General features: G+C 40.1%; 1 protein-coding gene across 3 annotated transcripts in view; it reads right to left on the bottom strand.

Annotated features, from left to right (window-relative positions):
• The window catches only part of PRIM2 (primase (DNA) subunit 2), a 292,008-nt gene that overhangs the window by 35,035 nt on the left and 229,889 nt on the right, over positions 1-27,084 (bottom strand). For all 3 annotated transcript variants that reach the window (XM_021098097.1, XM_021098098.1, NM_001244164.1), the window contains 1 exon segment: positions 11,552-11,678. In XM_021098097.1, the coding sequence (XP_020953756.1) occupies positions 11,552-11,678 (127 nt within the window).

Genomic DNA, 27,084 nt, shown 5'->3' on the forward strand with positions numbered 1-27,084 from the left:
GGGAACTTCCAAAATTCTTAACTTAAAATTTAATACAGGAGGCTAGGTTATGCCTTTTTCAGCTATACAGATGATGAATCTGTAAGTTAATTAGAAACAACTGTGCATTTTTAATGAAATCAACAGAAAATTGGTTGCAGAAAAAATAATGGCACAGAGCCGAGATGCTAAACAAATGTGTTTACCAACATTGTTAACTATGAATAAAAGCATCCATGGTAAAAATGGATTCCTATAAATTATGAAATTTACAAATTTCATAGTACCCAGTTTATTAAGATCAGAGCTATAATACTTGCAGCTTGAGGAAATGTGCTGAAAAGCTGTACAGCACATGGTCAAGAGTATGGATCTGCTGTGTCTCAACCTCAGGTACCAGCTACACACTGGGGACCCTGGCATGTCCTGCATCTTGTTGACTCAGCTTCACTCTGTCAAGTGTGGGAAATAATCACTCACAGAGCTCCTGTGAGTGTGTAACATACAGCTCTTACATGCCCCCAGCACATAGGAAGAGCTCAACATGGGTTAGCTAACACAGTATTTTTCTAAAAAGAGTCTGATAATGAAATTGCTAAAGACCCATGAGAAGGAAATGAGGCTCAGCTAAGCCCGGAATTACTGAAGGACATCAAAAAAAAAAAGGCAGATTGTCCACATTACAGTTGACATCATGGCTCTACCTATCTGAAAAGGGTCAGAAAGGGCAAAGACAAGAAGAAACGAAGACTGACAAAAAGCCAAATATCACAAAGTCTTTCAAAGCCGTGTTCACGGTAAGAAAAAAACAGAAGGAACAGATGGCTTCAGGGTTGGAGCTGGTGTTATTGTGACAATGACAGAAAGGAAACTGAGTCCAGCTCCTCCTACCATGTTTCCGCTTCCAACCCAAAGGAGTTGACTTCAGAAGCGGAAAGGATGAACTCTCAAGTAACTGAAAATGAAGTGAGTGCAGATGCAGCTAACACTGTAACGTTACCGTTGAGTGTTTAATAGAGCTTTTCAGCACGCACTTGTGGAGGAGATGGATAAACAGTCCAGAATACAGTCACACCCACCTTGAGTCATGACCAACCATGCCAGGCATTGCCTTTAATGAAACAGTGTTTACCTAGGGGACCACAAAGCTTTGCAAACCACACCAACCTAACAGACACTTCTCTGGCATATAATGAGCTCCATCCCAACAAGTAAACAGCTGAACAGACTGAAAAATCTGCCCCAGGAACTGGAGAGAAGGGTAGATCCAGAGGGCCACACCCAAGCAGAGCAGAATCCTGTACAGGAGCCAGTACACGGGATGGGGGGTAGGGGGGAAGCTAACCTGTAAATGACACAGTTCAGACTATGGGAAAGTCTGAGAGTTAAAAACTTCAGGGAGACTCAACAGAGGAGGCCCATACTCTACAGTGTACAGGGGATCTACCAGGTGCTCACAGCAGATAAAAGAAACCCTCATGCTTCTGGCCTGGCGATGAGAAAGGTACCAGTTTAAGTGTTCTGGGGCACTCTGTTCTTCTGAGCAAGGCTGCCCCAGGAGACACTACTGACCAGAGCCTAGGCTGCTGGGCTTTATCAGAGCCTAACCCCTTCTGCAGAAAGGGAAATGCCCAACTACGGGCTCCTCTGGCCATTCTGTCCCACCAACAGGGAATATGAGAACCACTGTGGAAGTTTACGGCCACAACCACAGGCTCACTGACACACTGAGACCTATCACAGGACTACAGACACCCCCTCCGGCTCACCACCACTTGCTCACACTGCAGGCACACCCTGGATGCCATGCTTACCTTTCAACAAAAAGGTACAGTGTGAAGAGCCTGAACAAGTGTGAGAACCAGAGCCAGGAATGGCAAGGATGCTGGAATCATCAGACTGGGAATTTAAATTAAATTAACTATGATTGATATGCTGACTCTACTGGAAAAAGTAGACAACATGCAAATGTGTAATGTAAGCAGACACAGGAATTCTAAGAAAGAAGCAAAAAGAGATGCCAGGCATCAGAACACTGTAACAGAAATGAAGAATGCCTTTGAGGGCTTATTAGAAGAGAACTGGGCAGAGGACCTCTGAGCTTGAGGATAGGCCAATAGAAACTTCCAAAACCAAAAAAACCCCCAAAACTTTGAAAAAAACCAACAGCAGAATAGCCACGAACTGTGAACTATGAAAGGTGTAACATATGAGAATGGAAATACCAGAAAAAAGAGCAAGAAAGGAACAGAAGCAATAATGATAGAGAATTTCCCCTAAGTTAATGTCAGACACCAAACTGCAAAACCAAGAAGCTCAGAGAACAACAAGCAGGGTAAACGCCAAAAAAAAAAAAAAAAAACAAAAAAAAAAACAAAAAAAAAACAGCTAGGCGGATCATATTCATACTTCAGAAAACCAAAACCAAAGAATCTTGAAAAAAGCCATAAAGGAAAACACCTTACCTACAGAGGAGTTAGGAAAACAATTACAGCTAACTTATCTTCCTCAGAAACTGCAAGCAACAGACTGGAATGAAATGTTTAAAATGTTGAGAGAGAGGGGAAAAAAAAAAAAAATCCCTGAAACCTAGAATTCTGTACCCTATGAAATTCTCTTTCCAAAAAGGAGGAGAAATAAGAACTTTCTCAAACAAAAATTGAGGTAATCTGTTGCCAGAACTGCAGGGCAAGAAACATTAAAAGAAGTTGTTCAGAAAGAAGTAAAATGATATAAAACCAGAAATTCAGATGTACCCAAAGAAAATTTGAATATCAGAAAATGATAAAAAAAAAAGGAAATACAAAACTTTTATTTTTCTTATTCTTAACTGAGCTAACAGAACAGTTTGTTCAAAAGAATGGCAACAATGTATTCTATCATGTATGTTTATGCACATACCTGTGTATGTATAAATGAAATTAATGACAGACTGATACAAGGGAATTAGAAATATTCATTACTTGGAGTTCCCATCCTGGCTCAGTGGTTAAGGAATCTGACTAGGGGAGTTCCCGTCGTGGCGCAGTGGTTAACGAATCCAACTAGGAACCACGAGGTTGCAGGTTTGGTCCCTGCCCTTGCTCAGTGGGTTAACGATCTGGCGTTGCCCTGAGCTGTGGTGTAGGTTGCAGACGCGGCTCGGATCCAGCGTTGCTGTGGCTCTGGCGTAGGCCGGTGGCCACAGCTCCGATTCGACCCCTAGCCTGGGAACCTCCATATGCTGCGGGAGCGGCCCAAAGAAATAGCAAAAAGACAAAAAAAAAAAAAAAGGAATCTGACTAGGAACCATGAGGTTGAGGGTTCGATCCCTGGCCTTGCTCAGTGGGTTAAGGATCTGGCATTGCCATGAGCTGTGGTGTAGGTTGAAGATGCGACTCGGATCCTGAGTTGCTGTGGCTCTGGCACAGGCCGGTGGCTACAGCTCCGATTAGACCCCCTAGCCTGGGAACCTGAAGAAAAAAAGAAAAAAAAAAAAGAAAAGAAATATTCATTACTATAGGTACCTGCATTACCTGTGATGTGGGAATTTGAAGAAAGACTTGGATTATCTAGAGTGAAAATTCTTTAAAAAGTAAAACTAATTAACAAAGTAACAAAGAGAAGTAGTAACAAAGAGAAGTATAGCAGATATGCTAAGAGAGAAGAAAAAAAAATGGAATCCTATGCAATGCTCAGTTAAAACTGTAAAAGTCAGAAAAGGTATGAAGATAAAAATAGAAACGAAGAATAAGGGGAACAAATAAAAAAACAGCAACAAATACAGCAGGTATTAAGCCAACTATATCAATGATTAAACATCAGTACACACCAATTAAACACAAAGATCATCAAGTCTCGCTGTATGTTGTGTATTAGAAAGTCATCGAAGTAAAGGGACAGAGAAAGACACACCATGCTAACATAAATCAAAGCAGGTGGGAGTAGCTCTGTGCATTCAGACTGAGCATGGAGGTTCATCCAGGATGAAAGAGAAGGGATGAAAGCTCCAAGAAGACATCACATCCCTAAGGTATAACATGTATGCATCTAACAACAGATCATCAACACGCACAAGGGAAAGCTGACAGACTTGCAAGGAGAACACAGATGCCCCTGCTGGAGACTCGAGCACCCTCTACCAAGGGACAGACCCCGCAGGCAGAGACTCAACCACACAGGTGAGTCAGGAGCACCGTCAATCAAGGACAGAATGGAGATCTCTTCCTGGCTACACCCAACAATGGCAGATGGCCCTCTGAGGTGGGTGAGGTTGACAATGGGGAAGGCTGGGCCATTGTGGGTTGGGGGCACCCAAGAACTCCCTACACCTCCTCCTCAGTATTGCTGTGGACCTAAAACTGCTCTAAATAAATAAGTAAATAAATAAAGCTTATTCATTTAAAAAAAAAAAAAAAGGAGAGATCAAGTGTCTAACAATACAAGCTCATTGAGTGTTTGCTAGAACAGCTGTCCCTCAGCATACTCAGGGGACTGGTTTCAGGACCTGGCGGGAATTCCAAAATCTGCAGGTGGGTACCCCAGTTCCATAGTAGTCCTCTGGGGTTTGAGGTTCTGCATCCTCACATTCAACCAATTTCAGACCATGTAGTACTGTACATATTTGCTGAAAAAAATCTGCATGCAAGATGGACCCACACAGTTCAAACCTGTGCAGTTCAAGAGTCAGCTGTATATATTATTTTCTAACTGATAGAGTTTAAATTTAAAATAAACAAATAGAATGGACTAGAGTAAATAAGATAAAATAAAAAGAGTAAGAAATATAAAACCCTGTCTTTAAGCTACTAAAGGTCAACTCAGTAAGTGATGGAGGAGAGGAAACCCATGGAAGAACCCCTAGGAGTCTCACTTGGCCAAGGTCAGTGTACATGACTGCCTGGTGGGGCTGCTGGGAAAAGCTACCAACCTCCTCAACATGAGTCTCTGGTCAGTTGTTTTCAAACTTTAGAAGACATAAAAATCATCCAGGGAATGTGAAATAAATCTTATTTTATTCAACTGAGGGTGGAGCTTGAGAGTGCATTTCTAGAGGTTCTGTAAGTCCTGAGAGAAGTGTGGGAACCACGCACTGTGTGTTCCATGACTGGCACTTCTACATCTATTGAGTATAAATACTCATGCGCATGAAGCATCTTTCTTAAAATTCCATTTGGGATTATTTGATCCTTTTTTAAGTTTTATTAAATTGATTAGCAATGTTGTGATAATTTTTGCTGTACAACAAAGTGATTCAGTTATGTATATACACATATCCATTCCTTTTCTGATGTTTTTCCCACATAGGTTATCACAGAATCCTGGGTAAAGTTTCCTATGCTACAGAGGAGGTTGGCCAGTCATTCCATATACCTCAGTGTACATATGCCAATCCCAAGGCCCAGTTCATCCCTACCCTCCACCCTACCAGATGTCCCCTTTGGTAACCATGAGTTTTTCAAAGTCTGTGAGTCTGTTTCTGTTCTGTAAATTTGTTTGTTTGTATCCCTTTTTTAGATTCCACATATAAGTGATATCATATGATATTTGTCTTTCTCTGTCTTACTTCACTTAGTATGATAATGTCTAGGTTCCTCCATGTTGGTGTAAATGGCATAATTTCATTCTTTTTCATGACTAATATTCCATTGTGTATATGGACCACAACTTCTTTATCCATTCATCTCTTGATGGACACTTAGGTTGCTTCCATGTCTTGGGTGTTGTAAATAGTGTTGCTATGAACACTGGGGTGGGGGTGGGGGTCCTTCTCAAATTAGAGTTTTTTTGTTTTACGGATATATGCCCAGGAGTGGGATTGCTGGATTATATGGTAGCTCTATTTTTAGTTTTTTAAGGAACCTCCAAACTCCATTTCCATAAATGGGTGTACATATTTATATTCCCACCAACAATGCAGGAGAGTTCCATTTTCTCTGCACCATTTCCAGCATTTACTGTTTATAAATTTTTAATGATGTATTTCTCTAATAATTAGCAGAGTTGAGCATCTTCTCATGGGTTTTGTTTTTTATGGGTTTTTAGGTCATCTGCATGTCTTGAAGAAATGTCGGTTTAGATCTTCTGCTCATTTTTTGATTGGGTTGTTTGTTTCTCTGATATTGAGCTGCATGATTAATCCCCAGTCAGTTGCTCCATTCACAACTTTCTCCCATTCTTGTGGGTTGTCTTTGTGTTTTGTTTAGGGTTTCCTTTGCTATGCAAAACCTTTTAAGTTTAATTAGGTCCCATTGGTTTATTTTGGTTTTTATTCTAGGAGGTGGATCCAAAAAGATATTGCAGCAGTTTATGTCAAAGAATGTTCTGCCTATGTTTTCCTCTAAGAGATTTATAGTCTCTGGTTTCATATTTAGACTTTTAATCCATTTTGAGTTTATTTTTCTGTATGGTGTTAGAAAATGTTCTAATATCTGTGCGGAGCCGAGAAGGTACAAGGAGCCGAAAAAAAGGCCTGTCTGAACGGTGCAATTCCGAGGGCAGGTTCCTAAACAAGGGGATGCCTGCCTGCATGGTGAAATTCCGAGGACAGGCCCCAGAAGACAATAAGGCTTGCCCACTGACCTTGGTGGGGAACTGAATTTTCCAGGATACAATTCCCATTTTGCATTGCTGAGTGGGGACTGTTCCATGGATGACTTAGTCTTTTCTGTTATTCACTTGCTATTGAGTTTTCCTCAGTCTTTCCTGATTATTTGCTTATTATCCTTATTTCCCATCCTTAATTAAAAACATAGTGTTTATCTACTAACTAGTTATATAGTAAACTTTAGAGTCAGGATTTTAATGAAGTTTATAGAAGTTAAATACATATTGTTCATGATCAAAAGAAACCTAGCTGTGAGTTTTGTCCTTGATTTTAGAAACTTTTAGTGGTAGCTAGCTAAGTTGATTTGTATTTTCTCATACTGTTTCCCTGCCAAGGACACTTTGAGGATAGACACTCTGAAGACAAGATTTTTTGTGTCTGTGACCTCTTCAGTTTGTGGGAATTGGCTGGCCATGAGATGGTTTGTGCTGGGTCTCCTCTTTCCCACATGATATGTTGTACCTGTTTGTCCTTGAATTGAACTCACTAAATTTAGTTAAGCTGAAGATTTTAGAACATGACGTATTGCTGCTGTATCATGTGATCAAAAAACAAAGTCTAACAGTTAACCAATGTACTTTCAACACTATGATGTAATCTGAAGTTAGAAACTGTCTATATAATCAACCACTTATGCCAATAAATTTTGAGTAGTCCAGCACCCTGAAAGAAGGGACAAAGAGACTGTCTCCGTTGCATATGCCGACACCCTCCCCCTCTCCTTTCAGGACGTGCACTCCCTGGCTGCTGGAGCTGGACTCTGGCAAATATCTTTTTTTTCTTTTTTTTTTTACATGTGGCTGTCCAGTTCTCCCAGAGCATTTACTGAAGAGACTGTCTTTTCTCCATTGTATATTCTTGTCCCCTTGGTTATAGACTGACCACAGGTGTGTGGGTCTATTTCTCAGCTTTCTATTCTGCTCCACTGATCTGTATTTGTTTTTGTGCCAGTACCATGCTGTTTTTGATGACCATAACTTTGTAGTATAGTCGAAAGCTAGGGAGCATGATTCCTCCAGCATGATTTTTCTTTCTCAGGATTGTTTTGGCTATTCTGAGTTTTTTGCGTTTCCATACAATTTAAAAAATTTGGGAGGAGTTCCCATCATGGTTCAGTGGAAATGAATCTGACTCATATCCATGAGGACACAGATTCAATCCCTGACCCTGCTCAGTGGCTTAAGGATCTGGTGTTGTGAGCTGTGGTGTAGGTCGCACACATGGCTTAGATCTGGTGTTGCTGTGGCTGTGGTGCAGGCTAACACCTGTAGCTCTGATTCAACCCCTAGCCTGGGAACCCCCATGTGCTGCAGGTGTAGCCTTAAAAAGACAAAAGAAAAAAAAATTTTTTTTTTTTTTTGCTCTAGTTCTGTGAAAAAATGCCGTTGGTAATTGGCATTGCACTGATATGGACTGCACTGAACATATATATTGCATTGGGTAGTACAGTCATTTTGACAATACTGATTCTTCCAATCCAAGAACATGGTATACGTTTCCATCTGCTTGTCATCTTCGATCTCTTTTATTGGCATATTACAGTTTTCAGAATACAGATCTTTTGCCTCTTTAGGTAGGTTTATTCCTAGGTATTTTATTCTTTTGGTTGTGATGGTAAATGATATTGTTTGCCTAATTTCCCTTTCTGATTTTCATTGTCAGTATACAGAAATGCAATAGATTTCTGCATATTGATTTTGTATTCTGCAACTTTATTGATGAACTCTAAGTTTTCTGGCAGCATCCATAGGATTTTCTATGGATCAGTATCATGTCATCTGAAAACAGTGACAGCTTTACTTTTTCTTTTTCAATTTGGATTCCTTATTTTTTTCTTCTCCAATTGCCATGGCTAGGTTTTTCCAAGATTATGTTGAATAAAAGTGGTGAAAGTGGACATCTTTATTTTCTTCCTGCTTTGAGCTTCTCACCATTGAGAATGACGTGAGCTGTGGGTTTGTCATATATGGCCTTTTTTATGTTGTGGTAGGTTCCCTCTCTACCTACTTTCTTGATGGGTGTTGGATTTTTTTTTTTTCTTTTTTAGAGCTTTTTCTGCATCTACTGAGCTGACATTGGTTTTTCTTCTTCAATTTGTTAATGTGATGTATCACACTAATTGATTTGTGGATATTGTAAAATCTTTGTATCCCTGAGATAAATCCCATTTGATCATGGTATATGATCCTTTTATACTAGCCTATAATTTTCTTTTCTTGTGTTATCTTTGATGGTTATGGTTATCAGGTGGCCTCATAGAATGAGTTTGGGAGTGTTCTCTGCAACTTTTTGTAAGAGTTTCAGAAGGACAGGTGTTAGCTCTTCTTTAAATGTCTGATAGAAATTACCTGTGAAGCCATGTGGTCCTAGAATTTTGTTTGAAGTTTTTAAACCAGTTTCAATTTCAGTACTTGTGATTGGTCTATTCATATTTTCTATTTCTTCTTGGTTCGGTCTTGGAAGATTGCACCTTTCTAAAAATTTGTCCATTTCTTCCAGGTCATTCAATTTATTGCCATATAGTTGCTTGCAGTAGGCTTGTATGATCCTTTGTGTGTCAGCTGTAACTTCTTTTTCATTTCTAATTTTATTGATTTGAGGCCTTCTCCCTTTTTTCTTAATGAGTCTGGCAAAGGGTTAATTCATTTTTTTTTTAATCTTTACAAAGAACTGGTTTTTAGTTTCATTAAACTTTTCATTGTTTTCTTCATCTCTATTTCTTTTCTTTCTTTCTTTTTTTCCTGCTCTCATCTTTATGATTTCTTTCTCTAGTTGCTTTAGCTGTGAGGTTAGGTTGTTGGAGATTTTTCTTGTTTCCTGAGGTAAGCTTGTATTGCTATAATCCCTCTTAAAACTGTTTTTGCATTGAGTATGTTTTGGATCATTGTATTTTCATTTGTCTCTAGATATATTTGGTTTCCTCTTTGATTCCTACAGTGATCCACTGGCTGTTTTGTAGCATAGTATTTTGTCTCCAACATGTTTATGTTTTCTGCAGTTTTTTTTTCTCATAGTTGATTTTGAGTCTCATAGCATTATGATCAGAAAAGATGCTTAATATGATTTCAGTTTTCTTAAATTTACTGAGGCTTGATTTGTGGTCCAAAATGTGATCCATCCTAGAGAATGTTCCATGTGCCCTTAAGAAGAATGTGCATTCTGCTGCTTTTGGATGGAAAGTTTCACAAACACTTATGAAGTCCATCTGGTTTAATGCATCACGTAAGGCCTGTGTTTCCTTACTGATCTGCTGTCTGGATGATCTGTTCATTGTTGGAAATAAGGTGTTAAAAGTCCCCCACTGTTACTATGCTCCTATTGATTTCTCCTTTTACAGCTGCTAGCAGTTGCCTTATATATTGTGGTGCTCCTATGTTGGGTGCATTTACAATTGTTATATTTTCTTCTTGGATTGATTCCTTGATCATTATGTAGTGTCCTTCTTTGACTCTTGTAATCATCTTTATTTTAAATTGTTTTGTCTGATGAGTATTTGCTAACTCCAGCTTTCTTGTGATTTCCATTTGAATGCAGTATCTTTCTCCATCACTTTCAGTCTGTGTATGTCCCTAGATCCAAAATGGGTTTATGGTAGAGAGTACATGTCTTGTTTTTGTATCCATTCAGCCAGTCTATATCTTTTGGCTGGAGCATTTAATCCATTTACACTTAATGTAATTATTGATAAGTATGTGCCTATTGCCATTTTGTTAATAGTTTGGGATTTTTTTTTTTCTTCTCTTCCTCTTTTGTTCTATTCTCTTGTGATTTGATGAGTATCTTTAGTGTTGTGTTCAAATTGCTTTCTCTTATTTGTTTTTGTATCTATTGTCATTTTTTGGTCTGTGGTTACCAAGGGGTTTTGATATAGGAATACACACACACACACACACATACACGGTTGTTTTAAGGTGCTCATCTCTTAATTTCAAATGTGTTAGCAATATTTTGCATTTATACTCTCTTTTCACAATTGCTGGTTTTGATATCATATTTGAGCTTATTTGGTCTTTAACAGTGTGAAAGCATGTGCTCCTGTAAAAAAAGAATTTAAGACACTAAAACAAAAAGAGTTTTGACACATGCTGCAGTAAGCTCTGGTAATCTAGAAATTTTACTAATATGGGCTATTAAATCATTTTCTGACAATCCAGACAAATGAGGAGCTTTTCAAGGTATGCTCAGAGAACTATTTTATAAAAAAGCTGTCAGGGGTTCCCATCATGGCTCAGCAGTAACGAACCCAACTGGGATCCATGACGATGCAGGTTCCATCTCTGAACTCACTCAGTGAGTTAAGGATCACAGCTGTGATATGTAGGTCTCAGACTCAGCTCAGACCCCGCATTGCTGTGCCTGTGGCAGAGGCCAGAAGCTATAGCTATAGCTCCAATTTGACCCCTAGCCTGGGAACTTCTACATGCCTTGGGTGCGGTCCTAAAAAAAAAAGAAAAAAGCTGTTAAACTCAGACATTTATGGAAAACAGATTAACTTTTTTTTTTAATCTACAATTCAGGCAAATTGATAGATGTTTGATACTATGGGTTGTTAAATACTCACTTATTTTTTGTTGGTTAATCAGATGATAGTAATGAGAATAAAACACTTTTCTTCAGACATCTTTGAAAATTAATGAATCTACTGTTCTAAAATTTAAGGCGCTCAATTTTAAAAAGCTTTGAAGAACTCAGATAAGCCTTCTAAGACATGTGCAGAATAGGAGATAGAGAAGGGCAGTGAAGGGGAATGGGGACTAAAGAGCCTGGTACAGCACAAAGTGGAGCACAGCTGAACCCCCTCTTGTGCTGACCCAGTGTGATATGACAAATCACTAGAAGCCAGTGCAGTTCCAGCTTGACACCAACAGCTGACAAAAGCTACAAACCTGTCCTATTAGTAATGCAAAGACTGGCCCACTGTTTTAGTGTTTCCTACAGAGCTCCTGGGTTTCTGTACATCACAGACACATCCACGGAAGCACTCACCATGATAATCCCCTTGGCTTGGTGGATTGGTGAGGATAATCTTCATGCAACTATAAGGCGTATAGTCTGTTCTCTTGCCTTCCTTTCCGAAGCTATGACGGATATTGTAAGAGTAGCCTTTATCAAACTGATTGGAGGAAAAAGAAAGAAGAGACAAAGTGGTGTCAGCAATGCCAGCTGGCATCAAAGAGTACAAAGTGATATTTTCTTAAATAAGTTCAGCATTCATGGACAAATGTACAATTACATCGTATACAACATTTGGGCTCTATAACACAAATAATTGTTTTTAAAGGTATAAAACTTAAAAGGAAACTAATTTCTCAGGTGGAGACTTTATGTTCATATATTCAAAGATGAGGATAATCCTTTCCTGGGAAGAATAATCGATTTGCTCATTTCTTGGTTTGCTTCCAAAGATCATGCTAGATGTAAATCAACTTCTCTACCCCCCTTATCCTAGTTTTCCCTGAATTACCACATCTTACCTATTTTACCTAAGTGCCTCTAAACATGATTAGTGCCTCCCTCTGCATTTCCATTAGACAAAGCTAGTCGGCAAATGCTTGGAGAATGAATGAAATACTGTGATTGCCTCCTACATGTAATCCTGGCTCCATGTTCATAAAGCAAGGTAATGGCATAGGAAGGACTTTGAAATGGGTGGAAGAAGAAGAAAAAAAAGGGACTCATTTATTCAGAGTCTCAGGATAGTAGGTCTAAGCTGCCCAATACTGTAAGGAAAGTAGGACAGAGAGTCAGAATAAGAGACAGGAAAATACTGTGGGTTTGGGGGGGGTGAGTTGAGGCTATAATTCACATTCATTGAAATGCACATACATCAAGTCTACAGTTTGATGTAACACAGACCCCTATCAAGAGACAGCACGTTTCCATCACCCACAGAGATCCCATGGGCCCCTCTTCCCTTCCCTCCACACCATGAAGCAACTACTGGCCTAACTTTTGTCACCATGGCTTTAGCTATTCTGCAACTTCACATAAATGGAATTGTACAGTATAAAGTGTTTTGTGTCTGAGTTTTTTCACATTTTTGAGACTGACCCATGCTGTTCATCACATGGTCAGCAGTTTGTTCTTCCACTGCCCAGGAGTATCAACTGCACGAACACATTCGCTAGTTTATCTAGTCCCCTGCTGATGGACACCTGGGCTTTTCCCGTGTGGGGCCAATATCAATAAAGCTGCCATGAACATTCTTGTAGAAGACTTCCGTGGACGGTACTTTCATTTCTCTCAGATATATACAATGGATCTACTGTTTTACACAGCATCAGCAATGCATGAGAGTTCCACATTCTCCCCACTGTTTAGTGCTGTCAGTTGTGTTCATTTCAGCCACTCTAATGGATGGGCAGTAGTATCCCATTTTGCATTTCCCTGATGATAAACACTGTTGAACACTTTTTCATGTGCCTTCTTGGCTGGCGATGTCCCTTATTTTCTGAAGTGTCTGTTCAAATCTCTGGCCCATTTCAGAACTGGATTGACAATTATTCCATGGTAAGAATTCTTCATATACTCTGATTACAAACCTGTTGTCAAATATAAGTGTTACAAATATTTTCTCAATCTGTGGCTTGTCTACTATTTTCTTGATGAACAGATGTTTTTACTTTCGATGAACCCTGATTAAACAACTTTTTATGGTAGTGCTCTTTGGGCCATCGCTAACAGAGGCTGCACAGATTATTCTGTTGTCCTTTACAGGCTACCATGTTTTAGCTTTTAAATCTCATTTTAATTTATCTCCATGTTTTTATGTGCTCTTTTTATCCTCTGTAGGGAAAGAAAAATATTTTCCCTTCCACTCTTCTAGGTTAAATGGCTGGGGCCCAATCAAACTGATTAAAAAAAAAAAAAAAAAAAAAACAGATTACAAAGAAAAAAAATGTAATTACATTTGTGCATAAGTACACACATGGCAGTATTTCAAACAGATAGACCCAAGGAGGGGCCAAGATAGACTTAAGGAGGGGCCCCATGACTGAGGCTTATATACTATCTTCAGCTAAACAAAGGAAATGGGGTTTGGGGATCTGGGGTTGAGGAGGCCAAGTCATGAGAACGGGAGGGGAGGAAATATACCATGAATGAGGGCTGTCTTCTCAGCAGATGAGTGGTGGGTGGCAAGCTGTCAGGAGCGGCTTTCTTCCTGATGCAGAGATAGCATCACAAATGTAAACTTCCTTTATAAGAGGGGAGATTTATACTTTATTTTTATGTAGTCATGGGGGATTGCAGAGAACCTTTCCTGCATCTGCTGGTTTTCAAGCCCAATTAGCTCTAAATTATCCTTATGCCAAAGAGGCATACTTGGGGATGGCATTTTCCAGAAACCTTCGCCCCCATGTGAACACTTTTCCCAACACCACTTCCTGAAGATATGTTCCTCTCCTTGTGAAATCACATTGGTCCCTTGTTCAATCTGACCATAAGTGTGGGTCTCTCTCTAGAGGCTGCTGTCCCACTGCTCGGTATGCCCATCCTTTTACCAGTGCCACACTGTCCTGGTTACAAAATCTTTATAGAGTAAGTCTCAAATTCAGACCAAGTCCTCCCAATCTGTACTTTTTCAGTATTATTTTGGGTATTCTCTGTCCTTATATTTCCGTGTAAATTTCAGAACCAGTTTACCAATTTTTTTTGTTTTTCTTTTTAAAACTGTATGCACAGCATATGGAGCATCCCAGGCTAGGGGTCTGATCGGAGCTACAGCTGCCGGCCTATGCCACAGCCACAACAATGCCAGATCCGAGCCGCGTCTGCAACCTACACCAGAGCTCACTGCAACGCCAGATCCTTAATCCACTGAGTGAGGCCAGGGATCGAACCTGCAACCTCATGGATTCTAGTTGGATTCATTACCACCACGCCACAATGAGAATTCCCTCAATTTCTACCAAAAAAAAAAAAAAAAAAAAAGGACAGCTGGAATTTTCAGCTATCAGTAGCTTATGGTTTCATGACCACCCATCTGCTCACAAGGAAAACAAATGGCATTTCAACTAACAGAAAACTTTCAAAAGAGAAAAAAAACCTTTCAGATTATCACTAAATTTCATTGGTGGAAACAACAATGTTAAAAGTTACAGCAAACATCTTTTACAAACAACTTCTCTTTGTTAGTCAAACATTAACTACAATCAATTTCTTTGTGCAAAGTTCTAGGCATAAATTGAATTTAATTAGACACAAGATTTCTGTATGTTCTTCAGAAAACACTGAAAGAACTTCTTGGGGAGCCACTGATAGAGTAATGAAGAGCTGCTCTCTCTAAAGAAAGAAAAGCTAAAATTAGTATCTTCCCTTCTGTTTTTTTTCCAATTTATTTACTGCTTGTGTGTAAGTATGTCCAAAATGTGGACCTTACTACTAATAAGCTTTCAGACTACGCACCTATTTATCATACAGACTGTCTTCTCTAGTTTTCAGAATGGCAAACTCTATTAAGATATTGCACGGAAGGAATATTCATTGAGTGATGTTTTTTATTTTTATTTATTTATTTTATTTATTTATTTATTTTTTGTCTTTTTTTTTTAGCTATTTCTTGGGCTGCTCCCGCGCCATATGGAGGTTCCCAGGCTAGGGGTCGAATCGGAGCTGTAGCCACTGGCCTACGCCAGAGCCACAGCAACATAGGATCCGAGCCGTGTCTGTGACCTACACCACAGCTCACGACAACGCCGGATCATCAATCCACTGAGCAAGGGCAGGGACTGAACCTGCAACCTCATGGTTCCTAGTCGGATTCGTTAACCACTGCGCCACGATGGGAACTCCATGTTTTTTAGAGAATACTTTGCAGATGTTCACATCCACAACTCAAAAGAACATCTCTATGTATTCATATGGGACGAGGTGGTGAGAACCAAGTGGAAAACACTCTTATGTCTTACCTCCTCCCAATCCCCACCCCAATCCAGCCAGTGACAGGAAATGCCAGAAAGTTAACACTGCTCTGAAGGTGGCTGAGTGGAAGTTTGCAACCTTCCAAATTAGTCCTAACATCCCAGCTGCTTCACTGCAATCTGCATTTCGGTCAAAGTCAGCAGCAAGTTATTTTCAGGGCCACTACGTTACCAACAGAACTCAGGAGAAATGATAAAGCAAGCCTATCTTCAACCTGCCCTACCCCGTGTCTTTCAGAATCTCTTACAAGTAAGTTTACCTTCCATCCCAGCTCCACCTGGGCATAATGACCTCAGCTTATTACACTTTTAAAAGTATTTCCAGACAAATCTACTCAGAAGCTTTGAGTGTATGTAAACCTCTAATTGCCAAGAGCAGTGTACTCTCTTCCTTAGAAGAAAATCTTTACTACCAAGAAAAGCCTCAAGACCAAATATTACTCCTACTGTCAAAAAAAACTGCATTCAAAAGTCAAGCTCAGTTTGCACAATAAAGTGAGAACAGTTAAAAACCAAGTACCCTTCAAAAAGAGATTTATATTCAAAAAGGAAAATCTTGACCTAAGTGAGGCAAAATCACCATATATGTGGGCAGAGAAGAGGGCAAGGATACGGCAATTTTTAACGAAGGCATTTTCAATCCCTACTCATAAGGAGTTGGAACTCTTAATTTACAGAGGGAGCGTCTGCTAACTACAAGGGCCCTCTTTCAAGGCCCAGCATCCAGCATCCACACATCAGGACCAGGGGCCCTAGGAAGTTCAGTCTCCATAAATACTGACATGAACTCAGCTCAAGAGCAGGGTACACGGACCTGCACCAAGGAAAGGGCCTGAAGTCACCCCATGGCCTTTCCTTGACACGCATTCTCGCTGACTGGCCCACAGCTGTTGACCTGTTTGATTATCTCTTCTTGTATCATTTCCCTTAAGTTTTATTTATGATGTTAACAACCAGAATGAATGCTATCGGCATTTAATATATAGTGCCCCCTCCCCATTGCTTTTAAATGCTTTATTAAATTACTCAATTATCTGTAAAACTAATTCTGTAATCTGTCATCTACAGATTCCAAATGTTTCTCTTTAACTCTTAACTTTGATGTCATTGAAACACCACACCAAACAACACACTGAAGGAGACTAGGAGACTAAAGGCTAAGAGTTATACAAGTGCTTTAAGTCAAATACCTGAGTTTGAATCTTGTCTCTACCGCATGCTAGCTGTGTGACTTTGGGGCAGGCTATTCAACCTCTTTATAACAGTTCCCTTATTCAGTATATAAAAACAAAGGACTAACACTTAACACATAGAGTTGGTGTCAAGATTAGCTAATAGGTTATCTTCATAAAGCACCTGGTAGAACATCTAGCTCAGAATAAGCTTTGAATTGAATATACTTTAGTTATCAATACCAGAAAAAAAAACCCAATTAAAAACGGGCACAATACCTACATAGACATTTCTCCAAAGAACACATACAGATGGCCAACGGGCACATGAAAAGGTGCTCAACATTGCTAATTATTAAGGAAATGCAAATCAAAACTAAAATGAGGTATAACCCTCACACCAATCAGAATGGCCATCATCAAAAAGTCTACAAAAAAATACATGCTGGAGAGGGTGTGGAGAAAAGGGAACTGCACTGTTAGTGGGAATGTAAATGGGTATAGCTACTATTGAGAATGTATGCAAGTTCCTTAAAAAACTAAAAACAGAGCTACTATGCGAACCAGAAATCCCACTCCTGGGCATACATCCACAAAAGACAAATCTCTAATTTGAAAAGACACATGCACCCCAATGTTCAAAGTAGCACTATTTACAACAGCCAAGATACGGAAGCAACCTAAGTGTCCATGAACAGATGAATGAATAAAGAAGATGTGGTACATATAGACAGTGGAATATCACTCAGCCATAAAAAAGAATGAAGTAATGCCATTAGTAGCAACATGAATGGACCTAGCGATTATCATACTAAGTCAAACAGAGAAAGACAAGTATCATATGATATCACTTATACGTGGAATCTAAAATATGACACAAGTGAACTTATTTACAAAACAGACAGACTCACAGACATAGAGAACAATCTTGCAGTTACCCAAACTGGCGTGGGGGGGGGAATAAATTAGGAGTTTGGGATTAAGAGATACACACAACTGTATACAAAAGAGGTAATCAACAAGGACCTACTATATAGCCCAGGGAACCATACTGCAAACCTATAACCTGTAAGGAACATGAAAAAGAATGTATATACATGTATAGCTCAATCACTTTGCTGTACAACTGAAACTAACACAACACTAAATCAATTATACCTAAATTGTTAAAAAGTAAAAGCAAACAAAAAACACTTTACAGTTATTACTACAGTAGTCAGTTTTACTATTAACCATTTACTCTTTTCAACTTAAAAAAAAAAAAAAAGCACAATGTGAGAGTTGTAAGTTGTTTGATTTGAGGCAAAATGAGGACTACAGTCTAGGAGACAGCCTCAGATAGCCCTGAGGAACCGCTCTAAAGGTGGGGGGGGGGGTGTAGAAATGTGATTTGGTGAAGGGGGTACATGCAGTCGAGCACATATTTTGGCAGAGGCTTCCTGCCAATCAGGAGGAGCATAAAATTCCCTGCTGGCCTAGTGGGTTAAGGACCTGGCATTGTCACTGCTGTGGGGCAGGTTCTATCCCTGGCCTGGGAACTTCCACATGCTGTGGGCACAGCCAGAAAGGGAAGGAGGGATGGAGGAAGGAGGAAATGCTTCCATTAATGATTTCAGTCCTTTTCTAGATGTGAGTCGAGTCAAGAAACTGGGTTTGTAAAATCTTCTCCTGAAAATATCTGAAGACCTTTTCTGCCAGTTTTCAGAGAACACAGAGAGCCTGATTTCAGCCCTGAGCTCCTTTCAGGGAGGGTTGAGGGTCAGCAGCTGCAGTGGCTACTGACTTCATCATTGAAGAACCTGATGGCGAATGACAACTTTTGGTTGGCACTATTAACCAGTGGGTCAGATGTGGGGTGTTGTGTGACATTACTTAAACTACTTACAAGTTTTGCCTCTAGCTTCCTCATCAGAAAAACCTAAAATCTAGTTATTCCCTCTAATTCTTCATAGGACCTTAAATCGGTTACAATTTGAAGTCTGTAACACAGCTGGAAGACACTGCTGCTACTGCTTTAATTCTGTAAACTACCTCCTATGGTTACTAAATATTTCTTCTGCTCTCTAAGAGTTGATTCATTTCTCCTTGGTGAGAATGTCTCACCAGGTGGCGAGGCAGCAAGGTGTCAGAACACAGATTTGGGTTCTACTCTGCCACCTACTAGCTGAATGTTAGTCATTTATAAATATCTCAGTCTCCTTTTCTCATTTTTAATACTATAACAATGAGACCTAGCCTTCGCTCTGTGCCAAAATACTTTGTATACTATGAAATGCTAAGTATATACTATGATTATTTGCTACAATTGTTTGTATCAGACTTGTAGAAACTAGTTTCTGCCGTGTTTGAAAGGCGAAATTTAAAAAATAAGTTTTATTTTATATTCAAGCCTATCTCTGAATACTACTGGGAGCTCACTTGAAAAAGTGTTGACCACACATTAGAAAAGTCTGGAAGGGTACCAGGATCTGCCACACCAAAATGGGCTTTCTGGGCGTACATCTGTTTTGAGTTAAAGGCCGCTGAGAAACAGTGATGGGAAAAGCTTTAAGCAGCCTACAAACTTTCCTTCTGTAAAGGTGTCGCCCACTCACTCCTACTCACACCAGAAACAGGAGAATTCTTAATAACTCTTACCAAAGTCCTGAACGTCACGCATAAAGACCTTATGAGTAACCTTGTTTACTATATTCCTCCTACTGACCTCCTCAAACTTGCCCTCCACAGCCCCAAGCCCCTTTTCTCTGATTAACCCGAGACAGTATATGAGCCCAAACTGAAACCTCCCCGTTGAGCTGCTCCTCGCTGACTTGCGTACAAGTCAATACGCTTCTGCTTGTTTTCCATTGTGAATCTGTCCTCTGCCAGCCTCATTTACAGACCCCACACTGCAGAACTGAGGAGGAGCAGAGGACAAAGGTTTTATGCCTCCCCAAAGGTGTCACCCGAAAAAGCAGGACTTACATCCCCCATCTTCACACCCTTATCCCCTTCCCTGAAGCCATGAACTCAGGGACCCCAGAATATGCAGATTTTCTTTCCTTCAAATTTCTCCTTAGGCAGGGTCAAGCTAAAATTTTAAAATTTTGATTCACCACTTTGTTAGAAAATAAGAAATAGTGAAATGCTAAATAAAAATCTGCAGATAAAGTATTAAACAAAATGATCCTATGGAATTTCACAAGGCAGTTGCTTAAGCAGACCACTTTCAGTGAAGCCAATAGATCAAAAGAAAGATCAGCTGTGTATCAAAAACCTGCCATAACCCTCAGAGGAAAGGGTGCTATGCGGTCAGGATGCAAGACGTGTGGGCTCTGGGTTCCTCTGTCTTATTCATGTTCTACCAAGGACTGCACCCAAACAGAATGAGAAAGCAAGACCTGCGTGTCTTCTGTGACCAGGGCTGCGTGAGCTCCATCATTCTAAATGTAGCTATTCATTCTGACAGTAAAGAAAGAACATCGTTTCTAAATTCCTAATGGGGAATTTAGTACAACTGTACTACTGCTACTAGCAACAAAAATCAAAGTAATGCTTAGTGAAGTTTCAATAAGAAAAGCGTACATTTCCACAGATCTTTAGCAGTAACAAAACGATTCTTTGTAGACTTCTACTACTGGTAAAGTATGGAAGTTAGGTGTCCCTACCTTATAAATCAGCAAACTAAAGTTTCAAGAGGTCAAGTGAACAGTTATTTTGATTACTTAGGAGAAAAGAGATGCCATTTAAAATCTTACTCTTTTACTTGCTGTTTTTCTAGGGCTGCACCCACAGCATATGGGGTCAAATCAGAGCTACAGCTGCCAGCCTACACCACAGCCACAGCAACGTGGGATCCGTGCCACATCTGCAACCTATACCACAGCTCAGGGCAGCCTGATAGCAGGAAAGCCAGGAGCAGGGGTCCAGCCTCAACTGCACCTTGCATGCCTCTCAACCTGGGCTGCAGTGCCACCAGCACAGAGCTACAAACTGCAGCTGTTCACTGCACGCTCAGCACTGAACTGCAGGCAATCTTCCCTGTGCTACAGGCTCATCAGATCACCCCCACCTGAGGACAGAAAGCCAGCCTTGTGTTGACCTCTGGTAGCTGTTAGTGACAGAGGAGGTTCAGCAAACTCCCATCCCTACATACCGCAACTTAACATTATTAACGTGGAGACACCACCACTCAACCCCAAGGAGAAGGTCTAGGAGAGCTGTGTGGTGGGTCACTTGAATGGGCTTTCTGATAAACAGCAAGGTCCTGCTGTACAGCACAGGGGACTATAGGCAATATCTTGTAATAACCTATGAGGGAAAAGAATCTGAAAAAGAGCCTGTGTAACTGAATCATTTGCTGTATACCAGAAACTAACACAACACTGTAAATCAATCATACTTCAATCAAAAAAAAAAAAAAAGAAACAAACAAACAAACAACAAAAAATCAAGTTATCTCTTCATTCAGTTTGCCTTATACGAGGAAAGGACAGATTCATGGTGGAATTTACAGCAGTCCACCTGGAACACTTGCTTTGTAAAGTCTACTTTATTCACTGATGTGAATACCATTGACACAACAGTGAATGAAAATTTATCAAGATTCCAAATACAATTTCTCAAAATTTGAAGACAAAAACCACTGACAGACAACCCTTCAATTCACTACAGTAAAAGCATTTCCAGAATCATATACTTAGAGCCTAAAAGACTAAATTTGGTAGCCCTTAAAAGGTGGCCAATTTAGTCTCTACTTTGTTGGCAGCTAAAGAGCCAACATAAAGCAAACACCAGGAGAGCAGCCCAGGAGCAGGGGCCTGATGTGGAAGGCTCTGATTCACATGAGCCGGCCCAGCCTGCACAGGTCCGTCTTGTCACTACTGGAAACAAGAGAAGCAAGCTGAACACATGGTCGGGGCCACAAACAGGAGCTGCCTGAGAGTGAGCTGATGAGAACATCTGATCTCCCAAGGAAAGGCTCCCTCTTCACAGATGGAGTACTGATTTCTACAAACATTTTGAAGCAAAAATAAACTTCTGCTAGATGAATTTCATCCTAATCACTCATTTTCCCAGATTTAGTTTTCGTCATTTTCCCCTCATACTTTGCTTTTCTAGATTACCTTATCTGGATATTTTAATCCATAGTATTAGTACTTTCTAGAACTGAAATTCTATTATGTCAGAATTTTAAAGATTTATTAGCTTTATCATTAAAAAGATGTCTCAAGATACTACTTATAACCTATTGTACATATCATGTGCAATAAACCTAAGGTTCTGAAGAGCTAACAGGATGACTGCAAAAACGTAACCCCCTATTCTTTCGAATGTTAAAAAAAACTAAATGCTTTTTTATAATTAAACACTTGAACATTTACATATATTGATCTATTTCAATGGTATCTTTCAGGGTGCACAAAGGTACAGAACTGTCATATATTCTTGGTGGAATATACCTGTCATCAACATGCAAAAATATAACTCTTTTTCTTGTTTAATACATATCTTCTTGTACCACATTTTGTACAATATTAACGCTGTCACTCCGGTTTTCTTTTGGATTCCACTTGCTGGTATTCCCCTCTCCACCTTTACTGTCAATCTTTCCACATCAGAAAGGCTTGAATAAATAGCAAATGCTAACTGGCTACCCGTGACCACCCTCTAGTGGTTACCCATCACATTTTTCTACCCAGATCAAAAATGAATCCGACTCTCTAAAAAAAAAATCTTTAGCAAACTCTTACTTTCAGCGTAATTATAAAGTAGCTCCAAAAGAACTCTAAAAAAGTGCTCAAAGGATTAAATGCCATTCCCAGAGTCACAGTAATACAATAATATAATAAGATATTTCACTTATTCAGTCATGTCATCTCCTAGTCACCAAAGTTTGGCTACATAGCAGATGCCCAAGAGAAAAATTTACACTAGACATTAAAAGGTAGCAATAAATGATGGAATATATCATGCCCTGAATGACAAAGGGCATGAGATAAGTTTTAATTTACAGTGACGAGCCAGATTATTCCTCGACAATTTCAGGGACAGAAAGAAGATGAATGTGGATCTGCTGTCTCCCGTTGTGGGCAAGTGTTCTGTTTCTCTTCTAAACACTAGGAACCAGTAACTACCACCTGATGAGACTAAATTCACCTGGAGGTGAATGCACTTGGAGGTCAAAAGAGAAATACACAAAATATATCAGGAGTTAGAAAAATGTATTTTGAGTGACAGATCGTTAATTTATTTGCAAGGAAAGCTACATGGCCTTGTGGAGAACTGGCTCACACTGGGACCACACAGCATGAGCCTGGAGTGTCTTGTGGGGCCAGAAAGATGTGCTCCAAGAGGATGGGGGCTGAAGAAAGGGCAGCAGAACTGGCTGGGAGAGCGCCCAGCGGCCAGAGCTGAGACAACCTGAGCACTGAGTAACAACAACAGTAATGAATTACAACCCAGAGAGGGAAAAGCCTAATTCACAGAGCATCCTCGAACCCATACTAATAGGAACTGAACAAATAAAAGAATGGGGGAAGAAGGGACAGTTTTTCCTTACAGAAGAACTCAAACTGATGTAGAAGGATGGGGGTAAAAGTAACCCTTAGAACATCATACTAATAGTAGCTGCAGCAAGATCCACCAAGGGGTGCTAGGATTAGAGAGGAAACAGACTATGTATATGGTCTAAAACATCTCCCCTGGACATTCTCAGGAGAAAACAGGAAGTCTGCAGAGAAACCCAGCAGAGAGCGCCTGAACCAAGTGACAGAGGTTAATATCACCAGGAGTGAATTATGATGGCATCACAGATCCGATCTGATGGCATCGGAACAGAGCACCACCCTTGGGAGATTCTTGCCAAAAGTGAATGACCTCGGGCTAGTCCTGAGAAATAGCACAAAAACCCAATAGGGGAAGACAGTTACAAACACTTGACTGGTAATCCTCAAAAACATCAAGACCATAAAAGACAAGGAAAGAACTAGCCCCAGACATAGTGCTGAGTAGGACCTGGAATAGCAAGTGGACACAAGGGAGCATCCTGTGGATTACGATAAGGAATCAGAATTACAGTCTCAAAACGAAGTGGCTGCTTTCTTACACCCAGTGTAACTACACTGAATCACTGACAGATTGTTCTCTGCAGGGCAGGAAGATGGCACTACCGAGGAAGACAATAAACTTACTGCATGGCTTCAGGTTACCTGTCTGCCTCTAACTTGGATGGGACATCTCATTAAGAGACGGAATGTATTTTCCACCTTCAGGGCACACTAACAGAAAAGGACAAGAAGACAAACAAGGAAAAGGCGTTTTTTTAAAGTTCCATCAACTTAAAAACTTTTAAAGCATGCATTTTTACGTGTTAGGCAATACTTTCAACAGCACAAGTCTCATTTATTCATTCATAGGAATTTAACTTGAAAATAAGCATATGAAGGATACCTTACGGACAACAGTAGAGGGAAGACAAAATCAGATGGTTTGATGCACTTCAAAACAAAGTGTTTTGGGTCTTGTTCAAAACAAGATTTTGAAGTCTGTAATACTTTAAGAAAAATAAAAACAAACCAGAAGGCCTAAAGATTACCCTACACTATGAATGTGAAAATTGTTACTGTCTATATTTTATACACGATTCTTTAAAGAGGGCATTTTTAGGCCATTTGGTGATGATCAACTCACTGTTTTCACCACCTCACTGTTACAGCTAATTCACTGTACCTCCTGATGGACACCTGAGTAACAGACTCACCCCAGAGCAAACCTGAAAGCACAACGCAGTGCGGCCAGTTCCCCACCCTGAGTCCTGTCCCTGAGCCCCAGCACAGCTCAGCTGCTCACCACGTGGAGCACACAGAGCAGGGGCCCAATGCAGCAGAAACAAACACATCACTGCTGCCCTTAACAATCTACCGGCTCCATTTTCATGACTGGGGATATTTTAAAATTCAGCAGATAAAAATCACCATTTGGTGCTATAGAAATTACTGTCTTATTTACTGGCTCTTTTATCTTGACAGAGAGAGGGAGAGCATGCACGATCCATGGGGCAGATCTCATAACGCCTGGGCATACTGTTTATCCACCTATTTGTCACCCAAGTGGAGAAGTGACAGCTGGGTACACCCTGCAGTAAGGGAGGTGTGGCTAGAGAACACATGAGAATGTCAGCTCCATGAAGAAGGAATGGGGTCTGTCTTGTTAGCTCCTGTGCCTTCAGCTCCTGCAACAGCGCCTGGCACCTGCCAGTGGCCCTGTGAATGCTGAGTGGGACCAAATGCAATTGCTTTCATGTAACATATGTTTGTTCTACACAAACAGCAATTTCCTACGGTTCCAGCTGATACTTGTATAATTTTTCATTTTGATCTCTTCTCTGGGCATGAGCTAGAAAGAGTGGCAGCTGGGGCTGGTCCTTGCCTTCTGTGACCTCTGGGGCTTCCTGAACCCTCCTGGTACATAACAGGCACTAAAGAAACATTTACATTAGTGGTGATAATGCCAGAAATTACCTTTGCCTGATATTTCCTATAATAATTACTAGAAAGTTAAAGAGAGCCTCTTGTAAGTCACATAAGCACTTGACTGTGAGTCCCTTTGCAATACCTTTCTCAATACCATAATCACCATTTTAGAGTAAAATAACCGAGTACAGGAGGATTATTTCTCCAAAACCACAGCAAAAGAGAAGTGAAACAACTTGAAGTCCCCAAATTCACTTACATGCTCAATTCATTATAATCTGCCTCTATCACCAACTATTCAGAAATACTCTATATTAGTACAGGTATGTTCCTAAGCTATCTAACATTAGGGATTTCCCCTTTAATTTTTTTCTATGCTATGTCACATGCAGAAACTTTTGGGGGAAAAAACTACCACTGTTTATCATTTTGCCTGGGTAGATTATCATGTGAAACACTTCTCTTCCTGAAATACACTGAAACAATGTATCCAAAAGTGATCTTTATAATGCCCTAAATTATCCTATTTGTTACAAAAAATCTCTTGAGTAGCTATCTTTTTCAGTTTCTCATGTCATAAAGTCAGCATTTACTAGGAATTATCATTTTCCATTCCTGTTTTTCAAAGAAAAGTTGTTCCTGAAATAAGAACTCTGAGTAGCCATGAATTCAAACTGGACAATTTAAATGACATGGTAATAACGGAAATCAAGCTGTGGACAGTGATGAGAATCTAAGCATGGGGCTCTGATAAGACAACTCTGAGGATCCAAGTGTACTAGCCACTCACTATATAGATGAATTTTCTTTAAAAACTGGAAGCCGCTTCTGGTGTTCTATACAGCACACAAATGAGAAGAGCAGTAATGAGAAGCATAACACACGCAGAATTACAGGAATAGTAATATTTTGATGTGTGGCTTTAAGGAGTGATTTCCTGAATACTAATAATCTCCAAGTCAAGTTGGTGCACTTAATCTGTTTCTAAAGAAATGAAAGCACAGTGTCACTTTGGAAACTTAAAAGGTAGCAGATGACAAGAAGCCTTTCACGTTAGATGGTTTACAGGAAACGATGAGGAATGTTTTCACCATGTAACACTAAATGGTTCACATTTCACCACACCCGCTCCCCTGACTGTCAGGCAATGGACGGACCCCCGCCCTCCATCCCATGTGGTTTGAGTCTCCCTTCCTCAGGGTCATGAAATCCAGCCCAGATCAGGAACTGCGATGCAGGTGTCTCTTTAAATCTCAACCTCATCCCACTACCCTTGACAGTGAAGGTCTTCAAAAACTACAAATTAAATTCCATAGGTGTGCACATAAAACTGTACACACGTGTGCAATCAACTGTTACATCTGAATTCTTCAGAGGTTCAGAGGATTATTATCTAGCCTTCCCTTCTGTTACGAAAACATTGGGTCCCACAAAGCCACAGAATTAAGCTACCTAACCACCAGGCACAAGCTGTTTAGCTCCTAATTGAGGTGACACGATGTGCAAAGGAAAGTCACCTCAATTCCACCAAGGGGGGAAAAAACGCACTAAAACCCATCTCTCTCAGCTGAGCCTTCATTCAATATTGAAACAAGTAATCTCAAATTCTATGGCTTTGGCTGCCGCTCAACACTATTCCATTCAACTGGGGATTGAACAAAGCAAAACAAAGAGAAGCTTTAATCTGTCTTTTCTTCTCTTTTTGATATACTGTGCTGACAGCATCTTGTTCATTAATTACACTTTTTTCCTTAAAGAAATAGACTGGAGAGTGCTATATTGGACACTGGAGGAAGAAGGCAGAAAATAAGAAAACCCAGGGTTTTAAAATTCTACTTAGAGATGCAAAATATCCATAAATGATAAGATGAACAGAGAGAAATATTTTGACAAATACAGAGCAGAGCAAGACGTTAAGAATTCAACACAAGCAGGAGTGACAGGGCCGGACCAGGGTGGCTGGAGATCATGCA

This window comes from Sus scrofa, chromosome 7 (genome assembly GCF_000003025.6).
Source record: "Sus scrofa isolate TJ Tabasco breed Duroc chromosome 7, Sscrofa11.1, whole genome shotgun sequence".
In the NCBI taxonomy this organism is placed as follows: Eukaryota; Metazoa; Chordata; class Mammalia; order Artiodactyla; family Suidae; genus Sus; species Sus scrofa.